Source organism: Castor canadensis, chromosome 5 (assembly GCF_047511655.1).
Source record: "Castor canadensis chromosome 5, mCasCan1.hap1v2, whole genome shotgun sequence".
In the NCBI taxonomy this organism is placed as follows: Eukaryota; Metazoa; Chordata; class Mammalia; order Rodentia; family Castoridae; genus Castor; species Castor canadensis.
Genome location: NC_133390.1, coordinates 156,451,750 through 156,473,946, shown reverse-complemented (window position 1 = coordinate 156,473,946; position 22,197 = coordinate 156,451,750). Strand labels below are relative to the sequence as shown.

General features: G+C 41.2%; 1 protein-coding gene across 3 annotated transcripts in view; it reads right to left on the bottom strand.

Annotated features, from left to right (window-relative positions):
- Positions 1 to 21,078, bottom strand: part of Tm9sf4 (transmembrane 9 superfamily member 4) — a 46,320-nt gene extending 25,242 nt beyond the window's left edge. Inside the window, exons 1-2 of one of the 3 annotated variants that reach the window (XM_074074537.1) lie at positions 20,851 to 21,078; positions 1,714 to 1,830 (exon numbers count right to left, since the gene is read on the bottom strand). In XM_074074537.1, coding sequence (XP_073930638.1) covers positions 1,714 to 1,830; positions 20,851 to 20,865 — 132 coding nt within the window. In that variant the 5' untranslated portion in view covers positions 20,866 to 21,078. The remainder of the gene's footprint in view (positions 1 to 1,713; positions 1,831 to 20,850) is intronic. The other 2 variants (XM_074074538.1, XM_074074539.1) reach the window with 2 other exon arrangements.
- Positions 21,079 to 22,197: the final 1,119 nt, after the last annotated feature.

Below are 22,197 nucleotides of genomic sequence, written 5' to 3'. Positions count from 1 at the left end.
TGCTTACTAGGTTTTAAAAACTCAGTCTTTCCCACTAAAAGGAAAGATTTAAACTCCATGAAGGCAAAGACCACGTGTATCTTGGTCACCTCTGTAATCTTCATGCCTTGGAGCAAAGCAGGGTAGGTACCCATTAAATGTCTGCTGAATGAAAGAAGAAACAACTAATACCTTTCACAATGGGAAACTGATCAATAAACTATGATATTCTCATTCAATTAAATGTTGGACAGTCATTAAAAACAAGGTTTAAGAAAATGATGGAGAAAAAAAAAAAGAAAATGATGGAGAATGTCTAGAAAGTGATGCAAATACAGACTATCACTTCAGAAAGGTCAACAGTTACAGCAAACCCCAAACCACAGGTAAAACCAATAAGAATGCTGCAAAAAATAAATTCTTAGAATTCCAGGTCTACAAACCTTATCTGAAACTCTTGCTTTGGAATTAGGTATTTTTTAGATTTTAGATGACCAGTGTGGTAATACATACCACAAGTTTCATTAACACCCCTGCTGGGTCTGTGGCAGTAACTCATATTTCTTGATCATTTGTGCAGACAAATGCAAAAACATTCAGGCTAGGTGGGATATATAAAGTGAATAACTAGCTTCGTGTCATTTGAGGTCAGTTCTAGCCTCTAGGGTGCTTAGAAAAACCTTGGTTTCAGAGCTTTTGGGATGTCAGATTGAGGGGATAGAGGACCTCTACTTAAGAATGTTATGAATTATTGGAGGAGAAATGGCCTAAAATTTACTATCATAACTATTTCGTATTTCTTAGCATTCTCTTTATGGACTATCAGAAAAAAAATTCACAATAAAGAGATGAGTCCACCTTTATGTTCTCTTCCCAGCCAAAGTGTCCACTCTCACATACCCAGTTTGGCACTCCCTATTCCACAAGGTTTGCTCTAAAGGGGGACTTTGGCAGAGGCGAAAAGTGGGAGAAAGGGTACTGCAGTGCTAAAGAGATGGGGCTTAGAATTAACCCTACATTTTCCTCACCATGTGACCTTGGGCAAGTTGGTTCACTTCCTTGGGCCTTAGGTTCTTTATATGTAAAATGTACAAAAAATCTGTAGAACAGAATTTACTTCAGAGGGTTCTTGGGGGAGGTTGGCATCCTGAGCCAAGGCAAGTCTAATGCCCAGCATGTAAATAAGCCTTAGTAAATGTTGCTTCCATATTTTTCTTTCAAGTTACAAGTCTGACTGCAAGGAAGAGAAACTTATATGAACAATATGAGCAGACGCTAGGCACTATGCAGAGAAAGCTGGTAACAAAGAGGATGAAACAGATGAAAGAGGGAGGCAGTAATGGCACAGAGGAAGAAGGCAAGTGGAGCAAAACAGATATCCAGAAACAGGCAGAGATGGACACACACATGAGAGACAGAGAGAAAGAATGCTTGAGAGCAAAAGTGAGGTCAGATAGAGAGACATGCATACATATAAACACACAGAGACAGAGACGTAAAGAACCAGAAGCAAGGAGAGACCACCCTCACACAGGCAAGATGCAGACAGCCAGAGGAACAGAGAGATGAAGAGGGGAAGCACAGCTCCTGAACTACATGCTGTGCAGTATAAAGTGAAGGGAGCTGGCACTGGTCTGTGTCCTCTGCAACTGCAGGATGAACACGAACAGCTTAACCTGGCCCTCCGGCCTGGCTGCCCAGCACAGATACACTTATGTGCTGGGACACACCCACCTTAATTTCTACAGGATCATTCTGGTGGAAGTTGATTGGTGCAACCCCAGGGACATAGAATGCACTTGTTTCACATGTGAAAGAAAGAAGTACCAGGGACCATGGCCACCAAACCTGCTGGGAAGAAAAGAGGCTGTAGTTGGAACGGGGGAAAAGCAGTGAACCACCCACACCCCTCTAGAACAGATCAAGTAGCAACCTTTCACACATTACCTCATATTCTAGGAAGCATGAGGCCCTTGTAAATGTTGCCTCCTAAATGCCCTCAAGAGTGCTACATGGCAAATGATTCTGTACTTCCAGAAATGGGCCATAAAATGGGTCAGGTAATTAATGTCTGGGCAAAAAAGAAGACTGTCACATAGGAGCCACAATTCCTCACTCCTGATCACTTTCTTTTAACCATTTCATGGTGGGTCATTCTTCACTACAACTTGCAGGAAATAAAGCTCTATAAATTTTTCATCAGTCCCATTTCTCTCTATAGCAACAGGCTCACTGTCAGGAAGCTCCTATCAATATATTTTTTATAAGCCTTCTCTATCACTTCCTACTCTCCTCACTCAGCCTGGGCCACATGGCCCCTTGACAGCACCCTTTCTCCACCCCTTAGTGCCTTCATCTTCACTGCTCCTTCCACTGGAATGTCCTTCCCACAGATACCTGCATGGTGCACTCACCCTTATTTCATGCATATCTTTCTCAAATGTCACCTCCTTAGAGAAGCTTTCATTGACCATTTTATCTAAAACTGCATCCTCAGGGCTCCCATTACCCATTTCTGCAGTCTCTTGTTCTACCTTATTTCTATTCATGGACTTATCTGTAGACAGGTATGATGTGGATGGATGTGTGTTTGTGTATCCCACTTGAATGTAGTCTCTGAGGGAGCAGGAACTATGTCCTCAGTGCCATAAACAGTGTCTGGCAGAGCAGGCACTAACAGCTTCATGTAGGATGGGCACCTGGGAATCCAGGGCAAGCAAGACCAATTTCTAATCTCAACAAGTCTAAAGTGTCCCTTTCCCTTCATTAAGGGTGCTTCACCCGTTTAAGGAACTAGAAAAGCTGCTTGACTCTTTTTCCTCTGCCTGGTCTGGGCAACTTCTGTTGCCCATGCACATGAATCACATGCTTAATTGTGTTTCTGCATCTACCTCCCTCTCTACTCTTTGCTGCTACTCTGGTTCAGATGCTTGCTTCCTTCTACCCAGACACTGGCGGCAGCCTTCTGATTACCTCACCATGTAGCGCCTTCACCCATCAACTTATGTCACACCCCCCCACACACACACACTCAGAGGATTCTTTCTGAATTGTCGTTTTACAAGCAATCAATCACTAAAGGGAGTTTGCCAAAATGCAGACTCATCTGTATCTTCACCTGGACTACAAGTCAAAAAAAAGGCTTTGAAACTTTTAAGGATCTAGCCAGGTCCTGTGGCTCATGCCTGTAGTCCCAGCTATTCTGAAGGCTGAGGCAGGAGGAATACTTGAATTCAGGAGTTTGGGGCCAGTCTGGGCAACATAGTGAGACCTCATGTAAATAAATAAATGTTCTGTTTAATGTTCTTTTTGAAGACACATACTTTGATCACAGTCTTTTTGCGGTACTGGGATTTGAACTGAGGGTTTCATGCTTGCTAGGCAGGCACTCTACCACTTGAGTCACTAACCAGTCCTTGGTCAAAGTCTTAAAAGCAATATAGTCACAGAGTGTCTTTGTCCTGGTTTGTTGTGAACTTTTAAGTATCTGCCAGCTACTGTTGGTTATGAATTCAAAGTTTGACTATGATAAAAACAGTGACAAGGGCTGGGGGTGTGGGTCAAGTGGTACAGCGCCTGCCTAGCAAGCGTAAGGCCCTGAATTCAAACCCCAGTACCATCACCAAAAAAACATAAACAAACAAACAGAAAAACCCAGCAACCTAGCTACAACTGATGCATTTGATAATCAGGAACTAGGCAGATTTAGAAAAACAGGAAAAGCTTTAGAAGAAATGACAAGACTAGAAGGCAGAAAATTGCCTCATGGGGCAGGATTCCACATAGAAAGACAGAATTTTTCCCCTTTTATCCCTTTTTTTTTTTTTTTTTGGTGGTAATAGGGTTTAAACCCAGGACCTCATGCTTGCTGGAAAGCCACTCTACCACTTGAGCCACTCCACCAGCCCTTTTTTGTGTTGAATATTTTTGAAATAGGAACTCGAACTATTTGTCCAAGGCTGGCTTGAGCACAATCCTCCTGATCTCAGCTTCCCAAGTAATTAGTATTATAGGTGTGAGCCACTGACACTTGGCTCCTTTTGGTTTTTTAACCTTTTAAAATAAATTTAGATTTACAGAAGATTTGCACAGACATTTTAGAGAGTTCCCATACACTCTTCACTCAGTTGGGTGAGCAAGCTTTTTTTTTTTTTTTTTTTTTTTAGGAGGGTCTGATTGCAGTCCACGCTGGTCTCAAACTGAAGATCCTCCTGCCTCAGCCTCCTGTGCACTCAGATTATAGGTTTGCCACCACGCCCACAAGGGAGTAAAGTTTGGCAATAATGAGCCTATACGGTTTTTGAAAAACTAAAACCTGTATACAGTGAATAATTCAAATGGATAGACCAAGAAAAATACATTTTCCTTTCATTCCACCTCCCCAGGGTCAACTGTCACCATCAGTTCCTTGAAAATGCCCTGCAATGCACAAGGGGGAGGGGTTCAGCATCTGGGCTGGCCTGGAATACAACAATGAGCAGAAATGTAGTCTTTCTTTCTGAATAGTAACGGAAAGCCTATTGACTGCAAGCTGCTTACAGCATCCTACTTCCTCTCCACTAGAGGCTTTCTTCCACTTGACAAGTCACCAGAGGACTCGAGCCCTCCCTCTTGGAACCCTTTGCCAGCACTCACTGTCAGCTGTTAGAATGTGAGTGCTTCCTGTGAGAAATAGTGCCCTCTTTTTCCTCTAGTTCTCCTCTTTACCTGAATTCCAGTTAACCTGTTAAATACAAGGAAGACAAATCTATTACTGGTATACACTGCCACCCAAAAGCTGTTTAGAAAAGAAAGTGCAACCCTGAATTTTTGAAAATGCAGATAACAGAGAATCCTCACACAAAGATACTATCAAACCACAACCCAATTTATTTCAGAGAAAGGATCTAGAGAGGGAAAAATGGCAAAAATATCTCCATAATATGCTAGAGTCTGAATACAGTACTTAAGTTGGTAACCAAAAGCAATTCAGAAGTTCATCGTGGAGATAATGACTATTCCTAGATGACACTGTCAGTTTTCAAATGTCACTGTGTGGTTCTCATATGGCTAGAGGGGTTACAACCAAGGGTACTTCTGAGGGGCAAACTGGCATCTGTAGTCAAAAACCCCCCCAGTAATGCATATTCTTAGACCCTGCAGTTCTACTTCTGGATATGTTAAGAAAGTATAGCAGCCAGTGCATACCTGTAATCCTGGCACTTGGGAAGCTGAGGCAGGAGGATCATGAGTTCAAGGCCAATCTAGGCTGTATAGTAAGTTCCAGACCAGCCTGAAATACAGATTGTCTCAAAAAAAAAGACAGATATGGCAAGTATGCCAAAATGTAAATAGAAAGGTATTCACTATAGTATTTAAATGGAAGTGTCAGACTTTATTCTTTTTTGTGCATCTATATTTTACACTTTTTCTTATAGAATTATGTAGTTTTTATAGCATGTAAAAGAAATAATAAATGAGGTAAAAGCAAATATTTACACCCAGATTTGAGTGATCCTAACATGATATGGAGGGATGCCTACCTGCTGTCCCATAGATGACTTTCCAAATGGCACCTCTCCCTCCCTCCTTCCTTTCCAATGGCACCTCTCCTCCCTCCCTCCCTTTTCCTTTCTTTCCTTTCTTTCTCTTTTCCCCCTTCCCCTTCTTTCCTCCCTCCCTTCCTTCTTTTTTAGCAGTACTGGAATTTGAACTCAGGGCCTCATACTTGCTAGACAGGGGTTCTACTACTTGAGTCATGCCCCTAGTCCTTTTCGTTGCCATTATTTTTTGAATAGGGTCTCATTTTTATGCCTGGGCAGACCTACGATCTCCCTATTTAAGCTTCCTGCATAGCTGGGAGGTATACCAAAAAACCCAGCCTTTTGGGTCTCTTGAACTTTTTGCCCAGACTGGCTTTGATCCTTAATCTTCCCAATCGTCACTCCTCCCAAGGAGCTAGGATTACAGGTGGAAGCCACGCCACCTGGCCTCTTTCTTACTTTCTTTTTTTCTTCTTTCTCCTCCTTACTTTTTAAGGCACTTTGTAAATATCTCTATGATACCAGAGGCAAGAGAATGGAAACATCACCCAGTACCCAAAACTTTTATACCTATACAGGTTGAAAGATTGCTGCTTAGGTTGTTTGAGGTCTGTACTTGTTTAAGGTCCCACTACAGTACTTTGCCTGTTGTGTTATGACCATTTAATCACCTGCCATCTCTCCACCTGCACTAATCACTCATCTAGCTTTGTTGATGGGGTGCTCAATAAACCCTTATTAAAATAAGCACCAACTGATCTCTCATAATAAAAATATACAACTATATATTCACATACAGATTTGATATTACGGTTCTTATTAGTATTTCCTGTATCTCCTTGAGAATCTGATTTTTAAAAAATTCCTTATATATAAGGAGTTAACACCTGTCATTTGTCCAAGAACCTAGGTTGAGAATCTCTGAAAACACCTGTCACCCAATACCGTATCTGTGTCTAGCATAGTAATTCATTGTCCTGATGTACTAGAGGAAACTGGGGAGCTCTAAAAACCAGTAATGCCAAGCCCTCATCCAGATTTAAGGCCCTGGTTTCAGTATTTTTAAAGGGTCCCCAAGTAGCCAGGCAGTGGTGGCTCACACCTGTAATCCTAGCTACTCAGGAGGCAGAGATCAGGAGGATTATGATTCAAAGCCAGCTCATGCAAATAGTTTGAGAGACCCTATCTTGAAAAAACCATCAAAAAAAGGGCTGGTGGAGTGGCTCAAGGTGTTAGGCCCTGAGTTCAAGCCCAGTATCACCAAAAAAAAAAAAAAAGAGTCCCAAGGTTCTTCCTACATAAAGTGAGATCTAGAGAGAGCAGCATCACTATTTTCTGGAAAGTTGTTAGAAATACAGCACCTCAGGCCCTGTCCTGGAACTGGTAAACCAGAACCTACATTTCAGTGAGTTGTCCAAGTTACAGGTCCACCACTCTAGGTGATCCTAAAGCAGTCAGGGTCAAGAACCACTGCTGAGTGGGAAGTGTTAATCCAAGATGATACACACCCCTATGAAGGAAGGTACTAGGTCTTTATTTCTCTTTGGTCAAGTTTAAAAATAGAGAGGCAGTTGTCATAAACTGAGGACAGCACTGAGGTTGGGGTCCCAAACTATGGACAGGGAGTTGAACGCTACCCTCTAGTTATGTAGCTTTGCACTATCCACTTTGCTAGGCCCTGTGTCTTCATTTATTAGGATGGGTTCATGTAGAAGTAGGACAGAAGAGAGAGTATGATTTGAAAACACTAACCAATATGCCACTACCCTTATATGTAAAGCAGTATGATCATTAGTCTTGCTTGCTAATCTGAAACACATGTTCTGAATTTCCCCTCCTTAGAAGCCTGACACCAGACCTTTTAGCCTTATCTGATAAGTGATTTGAAGCTAGGGCAAAGGATTGCAATCTCCTCAATTTATCAAACCAATTAAATCTAAGCAGTTCTACCTTCTTTTGAAACACAATCTTCCAGACTTAGCTAAAAGACAAGGCCCTGGGGAGCTCCTTGAATGCTCAGGTTGCTGAGGAATAAGAAGCAAATCCTGAAGTCTCCAGTTCACTTTTATTCCAAAGTCTCAAACCAATGGAACAAGCCTATCCCCCACCCCCCAAAAAAAACCAAAAACAAAGGGACAACAATGAGGATAACACTCACCCTAACAGGAAGACACCACCAAAAAGCAATAAGAAGCCAGAGTTGCTGAGTATCTACTAAATACAAGGCACTGTGGTAGACATGGTAACTTCCTTCCATTTATCATTTACCTAGTCCTCACTTTGTGCTCAGCACTTTACACACATTGAATTGTACCCCTCACAATGACAACCACTGATTTTTGTCACCATTTTGCAGATGGCTGCTAGGTAACCTGAGACCGAAATAGTAAATAACTTGCCCAAGGTCATCCAGCCAGAATATGGAGGAATAGGTATGTTCCTTTGAGGCAGGTGAGCTGTAATACAGGATGATGAGAATGTAGTGATGATGCTAATCATAACAGCGTTTCTTGAATGCTGATTATGTACTGGGTACAGTTCTAGGAAACTGAGGCTCAGGGAGGCGATTAACACTGGGTAAGCCAGGATTTGTACCCAGGCAGTTTGAGCCCAAAGTCCATGTTCTAACCAGTATAGAAATTTTAGCTAAGAGTCATGGCTCAAGTGGTAGAGTACCTGCTTAGCAAGCTCAAAGCCTTCAGTTCAAACCCCAGTACAGGGAGGGAAGGAGGGAAGGAAGGAAGGAAGGAAAGAATGGAGGGAGAAAAAAGAAATTTGTTCCTCAACTATTCACCTGCAATATCAGCACTATGTGACCAGCCTTGCACAACACATACCCACAAGGAGCTTTTAGCTGGGGGCAGAAGTCATTAGCTAATCACATTACTAGAAACCTAGTTTCTTGGTTAAGAAACCAAGAAAATGTTGGGCAGTATATAGCAGCAGCAACATAGTCTTGGGGGAAGGAGAGAGAAGGAAGCAGTGGTCTAGCAAGAACAAAACACAGGCCTGGTGGCAGCTATGAGTTTTTGGCAGGCGCAGTATAGGCTGCTGCTTCTCAACCTTCACTGTGTGGGTAAACTGCCTGGTAACTTTGTTAAAATGCAGAATCTGATTCAGCAGGTCTGGAGTGGGGCCTGAGATTCTGCATTTCTAACAAGCTCCTGACATATGGACATACTTTTAAATAATCTTCATGAAAAGTCTTCTAAGAATGAAGCAAAATCTAGAGCCTATAAATGGAAAAGGAGATAAGGGGAAAGGAAATGAACACACACACACACACACACACACACACACACACACACACGAAAGAAAAAGATGAACAATGGGCAGTAGCTCTGCCTATGTCTCAATTACTTGGGAGGCTAAGGTAGGAACATCGCTTGAGCCCATGAGTTTGAGACCAGAATGGATAAGATAGCGAGAACCTATCTCAAAAAAAAAAAAATTAAGAGAAAGAAAAAACCAATTAGGGTAAAAACATTTATCACACACATTACAAAGGACTTATTTCTTCAATATACCAAGAACTCTTATGAGCCAAAAAAAAAGACAAATTAAGCCAAAAGAATATGAACGGACAGTTTAAAACAAGAGTTCAAATGTCATGCACAAAAAGATTCTCAACAGAATCCATAATTATAAAAATGCAAGTCAAAATAATGACATCTCATTTTTTACCCAGCAGAATCACAAAGCTTTAAAAAGTTTGGTGTATTAGGTACAGGTAAATTGGCACACACTGCGGAGAGAGTAATTTAGCAACACATACTTACATGGGAGAACTATTATGGAAGGACTGCCAACATAAGTTCTTGGGGAGAAAAAAAAATTGAGATGCATAGCTTCTATAGAGCCTGGTCTCATTTGTTTAAATGCAGGTTCCAAACCCACACAAAGTCATCAAAAAAGGAAATTATAAATATCTACCATGAACCCAGATGAAAATATCTTTAATAAGAAATTAGCACAGGGAACCAGCAACATATAAAAAGATTTAGGCTGGATGTGTGGTACATGCCTATAATCCCAGCTACTTGGGAGGCTGAGATTCCAAGTTCAAGGTTAGCCTAGGCTACACAAGACCCTATCTCAAAAAAATAAAAATAAAAGGACCGGAGGCAAGGCTTAAGCTGTACAGCATCAGCCTGGCAAGTGTGAAGCCATGAGTTCAGACTCCAGTACAGCCAAGAAAAAAAAAGGTCTATATATCATGAACAAGTTTGATTTATCTCAAGAATACAAGGATGGCTTAATATCTAATTGGTTAATATAATATTCTATATAAATAGCATAAAGAACAAAAACACACCATCATTTGTCAGGTGCAGAAAAAGCATTTGATAAAATTCAACACACAGTCATCATAAAACCTCAACAAACTAGAGCTAAAAGGGAACTTCCTCAGTCAGGCAAAGAGCGGCTATAAAAAAAAAAACCCACAGTTGACATTGTACTGAATGATGAAAGAGTAAATGCTAAATTCCCTTAAGATTAGGAAGAAGTTAAGAATATCCACTCTTGCCATCTCTATTCAATACTATGCTATAAGCAAGTATAAAGCAAAAAAATTAATTGGGTTGGTGATGTAGCTCAGTGGTAGAATACTTGCCTAGCATGTGTGAAACCCTGGGTTTAATCCCCAGCACCACAAAAATAAAGGCAGCTGGGTGTGGTAACTCATAATTGTAATCTCAACATTTGGGAGGTGGAGGCAAGAAGACTGCAAATTTGAGGCCAATCTAGGACTACATAGCAAGTTCAAGGCAAGCCTGAGCTATGTAGCTAGACACTGCCTAAAAATAAACAAAAAAATTAATTAATTAAAAAAAAAAACTAATGGCATCCAGATTGAGAAGAAATAAATAAAAAGGGCTTTTATTTACAGGTCACATGATCTTATACCTAGAAATTTCTAAGGAATCTACAAAACAACTAATTAGAACTAATAAACAAGTTGGGGAAGGTCACAGAGTACCATACCAATATAGAAAGATTGTATTCCACATACAATTCAAAAATATACTTTAGAAAATAGTTCTACTTAATATCAAAAAGAATAAAACATTTAGGAATACATCTTCAAGAAGGACTTGGGGCTGGGGATACAGCTGAGTTGCAGAGCACTTGCCCAGCATGCTCCAGGCCTTGGGTCCAATCTCCAGAACCATCATACACACACGGACATAGACACAGACACACAGACACACACACACAGACACACAAACACACAAAACAAAACAGTATTGAGGACTTGTATGCTGAAAATTACAAAACAATGCCAAAAGAAACAAAGATCTAAGTAATTGGAGACATTCCATGTTCATGAATTGGAAGACTCAATACCATTAGGATGATAATTCTCCTCATACTGATCTACAGATTCAAAGCAGTCTTTATCAAAATCTCAGCAGGCTTTTTTCATAGAAATCAACAGGGTCTCATTATGTAGCCGGGGCTGGCTGGGAGCTCTCAATCCTTTTTTTTTTTTTTTTTTTTTGTAGAAACTGACAAACTGACCCTAAAATTTACATAGAAATAGTAATGCCTTAAGAACATCTAAAACAACTTTAATACGAAATCGGAGTATTTATAGTATCCAATTTCTAAACATTATAAAGTATAGTAATAAAGACAGTGTAATAAGGATAGGTATACACATCAATGGAACCAAATTAAGTCTAGAAATAAATCTTTATATTTACAGTAAGTTGGTTTTTCAACAAAGATGCCACGGTAATTCGATAAGATGCTTTTCAACCAATGGTGAAGTACTGGGTAGCTATACACACAAGTTACCTCAGCCATAAAAAAAAACAAAAAAAATATTAACTCAAAATGGACTAGAGACATAAATAAAAAAAGCTCAATGAATAAATCTCTAGAATAAAAGAGAAAACCTATGTGACTTTGGGTTAAGCAAAGCTGTCTTAGATATGCCAACAAAATAAATTTAAATATTCACATTTTGCTGGTGGGAATATAAAATAATAAAACCACTTTGGCAGTATCTTTTTTGGTGGCACTGGGATTTGAACCTAGGGCCTCATACTTGGTAGGCAGGTGCTCTACCACTTGAGCCACTCCCCCTGGCAGTATCTTAAAAAGTTAAACATGGGGGGGGGAAGGGGGGAGAAATGACCCAAACATTGTATGCACATATGAATAAAAGATGTATTTTTTAAAAAAAGTTAAACATAAACTTACTAGCCAACATTTCCAACTCTAGATTTTCCCAAAGTCTTATATGTGAAAGTTCATTTTAACTTTTAATCATAATACCATAGTCCTCCCTCATTTGTTGTTTCACTTTCCTGCAGTAGACCCAGGTCTGAACATATTAAATAGGAAATTCCAAAAATAAACAACACATAAATTTTTTGTTTGTTTCCTTGTTTGTTTTGGTGGTAGTGAGGTTTGAACTCAGAGCCTCCACAGGCCAGAGCACCACTTGAGCTACACCCCCAGCCCATTTTCAATGCATGTTTTAAATAACTTCTGTTATGGCATGTTGCTATAATTGTTCTATTTTGTTATCAGTTATTATTATCAATCTCTCTCTCTCTCTTTTTTTTTTTTTTTTTTGCGCTACCGGGGTTTAAACTCAGGGCTTCGTGCTTGCCAAGCAGGTGCTCTACCATTTGAGCCACACTGAAGCCCTACTGTTAATCTCTTAATGTGCCTAATTTATAGATTAAACTTTACCACGGCTGTCCATATATGGCTGTGCATATACTGGACCCATATATAGGGTCCAATACTAGCCATGATTTCAGGTATCCACCTGGGAAGAGGTCTTGAAACATATACCCTCAAATAAGTGGGGGGACTACTGTAATTCAAAACTGAAAACAATCCAAAGGCCCAGCAGTAAGAAAGAATGAACTGATACACATTATAACAAGGATGAACCTCAAAAACATCATACTAGGCCAGGCACCAGTGGCTCACTCCTGTAATCCTAGCTACTCAGGAGGCAGAGATCAGGAAGATTGAGGTTCAAAGCCAGCCCAGGCAAATAGTTTACGAGAACTTATCTCAGAAAAAGTCATCACAAAAAAGGGCTGGTGGAGTGGCTCAAGGTGTAGACTGTGGATTCAAACCCTAGTACCACACACACACACACACACACACACACAAAACCCTAAGTAAAAGAAGCCAGATTATCAAATCCAAAGTCTATATTTTGTATGATTCCACTTCGTGAGCAGAAAAGGAACTCTAATGAAACAGAAAGCAAATCGGTGGTCCGCTGGCTTGGAGAGCACGGGTTGATTCCAATGCCGATCCTTCACAGTAGAGGAACTTGGAGTAACAGAAATGTTCTGAAACACTGTGTCATTATGGTGATGGTTACACAAGTCTATACATTTACTAAAGTTCCCTGGACTGTACACTTACAGGGGGTATTTAACTATATCTTAATAAGCCTGATGAAAAAAATATAGGGGAAGGTATAGATCAAACAAGTTTGGTAATACAATGATAATTGTTGAAGCTGGGTAATGGGGGTTAGTTATACTACTTCTTCTACTTTTGTATATGTTGCAAATTTTTATAATAAAAAGTTTTTGAAAGTAGGCATTTTATATGCATAAAATTTATCCAGAGAGCTGTTTTTTAAAAAATCAGACTATTTATTCTGATGGGTAGATTAGGGGCAGCCCAGTAACTTTTTCATTTTATATCTTTTCTTTTTAACTGACAAAAACACACTCTCATGTTACACATGTTTATATATATATATATTTTTTGGTGGTATTATGGTTTGAATTTGGGGCTTCACACTTGCTAGGCATATGCTCTACTGCTTGAACCATACCTCCAGCACTTTTTGCTCTATAGTCACTTTGGAGACAGGGTCTTGCTTTTTGTTCAGGCAGGCCTGGACCCTGATCCTCCTATCTTATGATTCCCACTGTTAGTGAGATAACAAGCATGCACCACTCACCCAGCTTTTCTCCATTGAGATGGGGGGGGTCCCACAACTTTCTTTTTTTTTTAGCCTATTCTGGCCTGGAACCAGTTCCCTCCTGATCTCAGCCTCCCAAGTAGTTTGGGATGTACAGGTTACTACACCCAGCTATTGTTTAAGATGGAATCTCACTAACTTTTTGCTAGGGAATGACCTCAAATTGTGATCCTCTTGATCTCAACCTCCCAAGTAGCTAGGCATGATTCATTAGCATTGAGTCATGTTTTTATATTCTTATACTAGCTTTTTTTTAATACACATGGATCACTTATTCAAAAAATGTTTATATTTTTAAAAAGGAAGGAAATTACCTCTGAAAATACCTGGATGAGGTCCAAGTGGGACAAACATGACATAGAAAGGATTCTATCACCAGGTTTGAGGGTAACTAAACAGATGCACAATTATAACCTCATGAACAGTCACAAAGCCTTCTGAATCTTATAAAGCTGCAAATGCTGCCCCCCAAAAATACTCAACATGTGGAACATAACATATGATTCCAGGAGAATCAAGGCCTTAGAAACTTACAGGGCTCCCGATATTATACACTGAGCCGTTTTGAGATCCTATTACTCCACTATCCCCTATAGCACTAACAGCCTCAGTGGATGGTTAAGATAGTGAGTAGCTAAGTAACTGCTTCTTGGGCAATTCCTCTGTATTTTTCTTTAACTTTTCATTGATCACCTCAGTAACTCCCACATGAGGTTCAGTATGAAAAATCAGTTAAGTATTACACGAACATCTTTTACATGTTCAGAGCCATGAAAGGGGGGCAATTCCTGAGATATGTGAACCTTCCCATTCAACGTCATTTTGCTTTACTTGGTTTCTTGCAAGTCATGAGGCTGCAAAGGGCAGCTTGTCAAGGAACAAGAACATGGCAATCTAGAAGTCCTCTGTGTGGTAATCTAACACACTATCACCAGCAAAGGCACTGGAAAGTTGTAAGCTCAAGACCCAAGAATCAAGGTCTTCCCTCCGACTGTTTTATTCTCGGGGACTGGACATTCTGAAAAATCCCTCCCAAACAGCAGCCTAAAGAAGGGCTGCAAGGACAAAAGAGTACCCCCCTCACCCTCTAAATTTTGTCCTACCCAGTCTGAAAGGTATGAACAATTAACTTCTCCCAAATAAAATAGGAAGCTGCCCCTGAGAACTGAAAGTTATTTCATTCACTTACACTTCTCTGTCGCTAGAAGTTTAACCTTTTCTATTCTGCCTTACAATCTACCTTCCCAAACACAGGATCACCTAGCCATCCAGTCCAGTGGATATGAACAGCCATTCCAGTCCTTCCATGCCCTTCTCCTGCAAAAGCAGCACCTTCCTTACAGGAGGCTGAATTCTGCTTTTTTTTCTTAAAGGCATAGTCACCCCCCTTAAGACCACATCAGTAACTGCTCCCTAGAGGGGATGGGAGGACAAAAAGAGGGAGGGGAAGGGAGAGAAAAGGAGACTTACAGAGAAGAGGGGGAGAGAGGAAAGTGTGTGTGTGTGTGTGTGTGTGTGTGTGTGTGTAAACAAAGGCTTTGGGGCACAGTTTGCCAACAGTTAACTGAAATCAATTACCTAATCAGTTAAAGCTCCCAAAGAATTCAACCACACAAGAATGAAGGCTAATGATAGGTAAAGACCAAAAAGCCTGATGGAGATAAAGAACTCACAAAGCTAAAAGAAAACAAAACACCCAGAATCAAATTAACCACTGGAGACTGAAAGTGAAGCCTTTATTTCAGGATCCACAGATACAGAATAGCTATTAATCAGAGACACATAAAAAAGACCCAGAAACTGGGAGACGGGCAGGGAAAGACACCAATCCGCCACCCCCCCGCCAACCACACACACACCACCACCACCAGACTGTGGGAGTCAAGGTGAAACTAACAACCATCCTCACAAAGCATTAGGCAACCAGACTAAACCCTTGAGGTGGGAAAGTGCTGAAATTGAAATCACTGCCCTTCCCTCTGCCTTAGGAGAGCTCTCATCTAGCTCAAGCAACAACTTAGTGTACTTCCCCAACACTTCAAATCTTGGAGTAAAGTTACAAAGTGTCCTCTTTGTGCTAAGCACTTTCATCTCAGATTTCATTCATCACAATAATCTTTTGGAGAAGAGTATCATTCCTGTTCAAAAATAAGGAAACTGATTCAGTGTAAGATGATGAAAAAGTTCTAGAGATGGATGGTGGCAATGGTTGCACAACACTGTGACTGTACTTGATGTATTGCACTTGTACTGATTAAAACGGTAAATTTTATTTTATGTACATTTTATCATAATAAAAAAATGGCTAAGAAAAAATAAGGTAACAGTCTTAAACAGGAAAAATAGTTTGCCCAAAGTCACAAAACCAGTCACAAAAGTAAACAGAATATCAGAGCTGGGTTTCTAGCTCAGATTCTTAGTCTGAGCCCTAAACCTGGCTTTCAAACCCTGGGAGGTCTGTCAGTTTAATGCACCAGGCCAGGTGAGAAATGTTAAGATGGCACAGAAGGAAGCAATGAAGAGGAATGAGACGGAACTGAGAAGTCCTAGGTGTCTCTGTTCATTCCCCATTTGGGAAACACTAGTGTCAGCAAATGGTCCAGGGATCAAAGCAGGTTTGGCGGTAGGTGACTCCTATCATTCATCTGTGGCCAGATGGCTCCACTCATCCTGGGTCCTTCCCACCTTCCTGCCAGTGCCCAGAGATCAAAACTCAATCTTCTCCAACAATCTACAACCTGCTTCTTTAATGCCAAGATCAAAGGGGAACTTTTGTCCAAGTTGTAAAGGGAAACCAAGAGGCAACTTAAAGCTGTCTCTGCCTCCTCTGTACTTCCTAGGGGGATTAGGACATTCCTTTATAGGGACTCCTCATAGAAACACATTTAACCAAGGCCTGGTGACAGCACCTCAGCTCCAGGAACAAAGTGATTCATACAGAGTGTGTGCTAGGTAAGGACATGGGCTATCAGACAGGTGACACAACCAACACAAAACAAAAATTTGGAAAGATCACACAACTATGATTGTGGAAAAAAAACAAGATCTGATCTCATATTAGCATACTTCCATCTTAAATGAAAGTATTCTAGACTACAGAATTTTCAACTTAGAATTTAGAAATTATGAGGTCCAAATCTCAATTCACATATGATATATGTGGAAAAACAGACCAGGAAAGCAACTTGCCCAGGCCACAAGTTAAATCAATGTCAGCATTGGGAAAAGCCCAGACTACTGACTCCTGTCCAGTGCTACTTCCTCAGTGAGCTGATGCCCATGAAGTCCAGAGGAGCTTCTCTTACATTCCAGGACTCTCCCAGGAACTGTCCTGTGGTTAGCACCAGATACTACCACTAAAAACCCTTCCTGGTCTTTGAAGTAAGTCTGGGGAGACTGGCTAGTATGGCCTCCATCAGCACAGAGGAACTTTGATGTCATTCCTTTGCCTCTAGACTGCATTAAACCAAGTAACCTCAAAACAGCTGGGCACTGACCCAACAATTCCACTCCTAGGCATATACCCTAGAAAACTAAACACATGTTCATACAAAAATGCACACGAAGCTCACAGGAGCATTATGTGCCAACAGTTGATAAGTGGGAACAATCCCAATGACCATCAAATGATGAATGGATAAACAAATTGTGCTCTATTCATACAATGGAATATTATTTAGTCATAAAAAGGAATGAAGTACTGATACATGTTACAACATGGATGAACTATGAAAACATTATGTTAAGTAAAAGAAACTAGATACAAATAACCAGGTATTGCAAATTCCCTACACATGAAATGTTCAGAAAAAGCAAATCCTTAGAAACAAAATAAGTCAGTGGTTGCTAGGGGCTGCATAGAGGGGAAGAATGGGAGTAAATGCTAATGTTTCTTTTGGGGTGATGAAAATGTTCTGGAATTAGAGTGACGATGGGTATATGAATTATACCCATAAAAATAAAACTAAAATTAAAAACAAAAGTATGAAAAAGCTATGTGAGAGAAGTAGAATTTTATTCTCTAAACTGAAGTTTCTAGACTCAAGAAATGCTACAAATGTACAATAGACATTTTCCAAGTTCCACCAAAATATTCTCAAGAGCAGTTTTCCATAAGAATGAAATATGAGCCTGCTTCTCAATTCGAACAGAGCCAGATCAACTCTATCCTGTAACTTTATAGGGTAGTCTAAATCCAGACAGGAGGAAAACTCCCAGCTACCTTCTCCTCTAGTGAGAGTAGTCTTGCCCTAAAGGATCAGGATCTACCTACTGTTTGTTGTGCAGTGATCTGGAGATAGTAGCCCAAACCTTGGGGAAGAGGAGCCATTCACCAAGTTAAGAGGAGGAGAGAAAAGCCTTTGAAGTTTGTACTCACAACTAACTTTCAAAACAAAAGAACATACCAAAAACCCAGCCTATTTCCATGGTCACTGAGTTTACTAGCTCAGTTCTTTTTTGTTTGTATGACTTGCCTTAGGAACTTATACACCCCAAATTAGGTCTACATATTCCCACCAATGATTGTGAAATAACCTGTGTACAAAGGTACAGGGACTGTTCTGACTTCTGTGTAATAAAGTGCTTGACACAGACCAAACTCACATCTGTGACTCCACTCTGCCTGTTAGACATTGCCCTTGTAATGAATTTGCTTCCACATCTTTTCACTATTCCACTAAACATGTACTTTCTCATATGCACCTCATATGCCTCCATGGATCACTGTGTCCATCACATGTTCTGTTTCTTAAACTTACTGTTTTCAGGATGGAAGCACAGTATAACAAACCCAGATAGCACAACACACACTCAGTCACAGAACTTTCAATAAAACTCAAACTGCTTTTCCCGGCCTATCTGCAGACTAAGAATAAGTTGTCTCCCCTAATTGGTTATCCTGTGGGGAATAGGAAGAGAAAACAGCCTAACAGAATAATCTATTTCAAAATACAGTCCACAGACAATAAACTGTGGCTACAACCCACCCCAATTATAGGCATGCTCCTAGAAATGTGGTTGCTTTTTCCTCCCTTCAATTTCATACTGTATCATTGTCTCCTAACTTCACTTCTCATGGTGCTTCAGCCCCTCTAGCCTTCCAAGTGGCCCTCAAGCATACCAAACTCTCTTCTATCTTGGCCTTCACATTTGCCATTTCCTTTGTCTGGAACACCCTTGGCAAGGCTGGTTCTTTCTTGTGAACCAAGTCTCAACTCATATCACTTTCTCTAAGAAGACTTCTCTGCCACTTAATCCCAAGCAGCAACATCACCTAATCACCCCCAATCACTATCACTTCACCTTGCTGTCTTCACAGCACTTAGCACTATCTGACATTATTTTACTCATGTATTGTTCACTGTCTCAGATGAGAAAAGCTCCACAAGGGTGGGACCTTGACCCTGTTAGTCACAACCATACCCCTAGTTCCTGGCACAAAGTAGACACTCAAATATTTACTGATTAAGTAAATGTGTACCAGAAATACATACTGTTAACTTATAAACTCTAAAAATCTCCGAACAGGGCTGAAATTTCCCAGTGCAAGGCTATAAATGCCACCCTACTGAATTTTTTTTCCTGGTGGCAACACAAGGTATAACTTCCTGTCCTTACATCATCCTTGTTCTGAATATGGAAAAGGAATAAAGTGGTTTCAACATCCCACTTTTGGGAAAAATCAGATAAGGCTGTGAAAAAAAAATTTTTTTTTTTGTAGTGCTGAGGAATAAACTCAGGATGTTGTGAAAAGCTAGGCAAGGATTCTACCACTGAGCTACATCCCCAGCCCCAGGCCATAAAATCTTTTCCCTGACTTCTGAAGTTCTAAATAAGGAATCCTTCATTAAACAAAAATAAACGAAAGCTATCAGTCAGCTAATAGGAAGAAATCCTTTATCAATCCAAAATCTACCCATTTGGAGAAAACCAACTAAAGAACATAAGCAAGAATCTTCTTTTGCTACAGTCAAATGTTACATCCTTTTCTCTGAGTCTTGTCATTCACTCTCAGTTCAGTGGTATTGATAATACTGTCCAACTATCACCAGCATCCATCTTCTTAACTTTTTTTTTTTGGTGGGACTGAGATTTGAACTCAAGACTTCCCGCTTGCAAAGCAGGTGCTTTACCACTTGTGCCACACCTCCAGTCCACTTTGCTCTGATTATTTTGGAGATGGCGTCTCCCGAACTATTTGCCCCAGCTGGCCTGGAACCACAATCCTCCCAATCTCAGCTTCCCAAGTAGCTAGGTTTACAGGCATGAGACACCGGTGCCTAGCTCCCAAGATGAAATTATCTGCAAGAAATCACACTGGACTAAGTGACTTCAATTTTCGTTCTGGTCTCTTGACAAGCAGAATGTGAGCGGAACTTCTGAAAGAAGGTCCAGTCCTTCAAAGATTTACTTCCCGGGTTCTGTACCAGACGCCAACAAGTTATGACCAATCTGCCACACCCTCATCCACACAAACTTCACCTTAAGGAGCTTCATCCTAAAAAGCCTTCAACGGGGCTCTGTGGCCCTGAAGGGGAAAGGTAAAGGGAAGCAGCCAAGGTGGGACTAGAGAGGTTTTTCAAAAAAAATAGTTCACGGACCACCTCCATCATAATCACCAGTTTATCAAAGTGTAGATTCCTGGGCACTGCCCAGCCCTACAGAATTAGAATCTTTGGCAACGAGGCTCAGAAAACTGCATTTTAACATGCAAACAACCCGCGATTCTTACGCACAGTAAGGTTTGAGAACGACTGAGCTATAAGAACCCTAGGAGAGAGGTAAGGGGTTGAGTGCAAAAAGACAGGAGTAGGGAAGGGTCTGGGGATGGAAGCCGGGGGTGAGGTCGAGGAGGGCACACTCTGGGGTTGCGGCAGTCAAGAAAGACAGGCTATAGGGACAGCTGAGGGCGGAGGTGAGGACAGGGCTTAGGCTAAGAGGCTGGTCTGACGCGAGGTCGCATATGCAGACTGGTCAGGATGGTGGGGAGGCGGAGAGAGCAGGAGCTGGACGTGAGGGGGAGTAGCGAGAGTGGCAATAACGGGGTTCTTAGCAGGGGGCCAGGCCTGATAAGTGAAAATTGGGAAGTTGGGGTGACAGGGGGCGGGGACCTAAGTAGGAATGGGAACCGGCGGAGGCAATAGTCTAGGTCTTCCTCCGAAGCGGCACCTCCGCTAAAACTCCGGGCCTTGACAAGCCTGAGCGTGAGGCCACAGCCGGGGAGGGGGACCTTGTGAGAGGAGAGCCCTATGAGGAGTAACCTGAGCAGGGGTCCTGAAGGTGGCTCGGGACCAGGCAAAAGGCGCCGGAAGGCCCTGGGATACACGAGAGGGCCCTGCTCTAGCTCCGACTCCCGGAGTCTCCTTCACTCACCATCGCCGCCGCCATCTTGGATCCACGTGTCGCCGTGATGACGACAGCGGAAGTGGTGCTTTCCCTGGTTACAGACTTTTCAGTCCTCCAGGGAGTCGCGCAGCTTCAATTGCTCCTGTAGTCGCTGTCAGCGGAGAGGCAGAGGTTTAACTCCTGCTGGACAGCCTGGCCTGGGTTGTCAGGTCCCTGATCAGGTGAAGAGAGAGAACAGTGTAACTAACGGAGCCATATCAACTCCTGGCAGAAACCGCTCCTCCTACTCACTCTGCATTGTGGGTAATGGAGGAGGGTGGAAATTCGCCTGCTCTCTGCACGCCATCTTTACTATTGGCAGGAAGACCAGTTGCTGGGGTCACCTGAGACCTTGATCCTGCAAAGAGGGGTTGGTAACTAGGTAGCAGGGACTGAGAATTATTTGTGATTATATATTTATTTACTTGGCTATCCTATATCCTCTCTAATAGAGTGTAATTCCTACGAAAGTAACACCCTGTCTTTTATTTTACCTTGCTCTGCTTATCAACTGTAAAATGGGGAAGGGATTATATTAAAGGTTTTTGATGAGGATTCAGTGACATAATCTTACATAGGCTGTATTCAGTAAATAATTGTCATTATAGGCTTACACACACTCCTTCAGATACATAGTAGATAGCCAAAACAATGAACTATTTGTTAAATGAATGAATGAAAACCAGTATATTTAGAGGAAGGAGACATCTTTGAATGTGGATTTCACCATGCTAACTATCTTAAGTGTGTGACTTGAGGCAGATCCTAAACCTGTTCCCAATATTGGTAAAAAGGAACTCTAAGAATCCTGGTGTTAAGATTGGGAGATACCTCAAATTCATCTGGTCCATGAGTATCCCTGTAAACTAGATACACAATCAGTACTATCTTCTTGCACCATTTCAAAAAGTTGTTAAAAGATTAATAATGGTTAATAATAATAAGCATTTAACATTTGCTGTTTGTGGTAGCATTTCGTGTTATGATAAAAACAGTTCATAAGATTATTAGTTGTTAGTCATGCATGGTGGCTCACATATAATCTCAGCTATGCGAAGGCAGAGTGACCCCACCTAAAAAACAAACTAAAGCAAAATAAGGCTGGGGGCATGGTTCAACTGTTAGAATGTGGGCCCTGAGTTCAAACCTCAGTTCTCCCACACACAAAAAAATTCTTAGTTTTCTAACTCTGGTAGAGGGACAGATGAACTCTGATCTCCACCTATGAACCCCCCTGTGTGGATTTTTGGCAAATATGGCTACCAATAAGCTTTCCTACTTTGCACAACTGTTTCTTCTGTCAGAAGCTGTCAGAAGCTGGGGATGTAGCTTCTG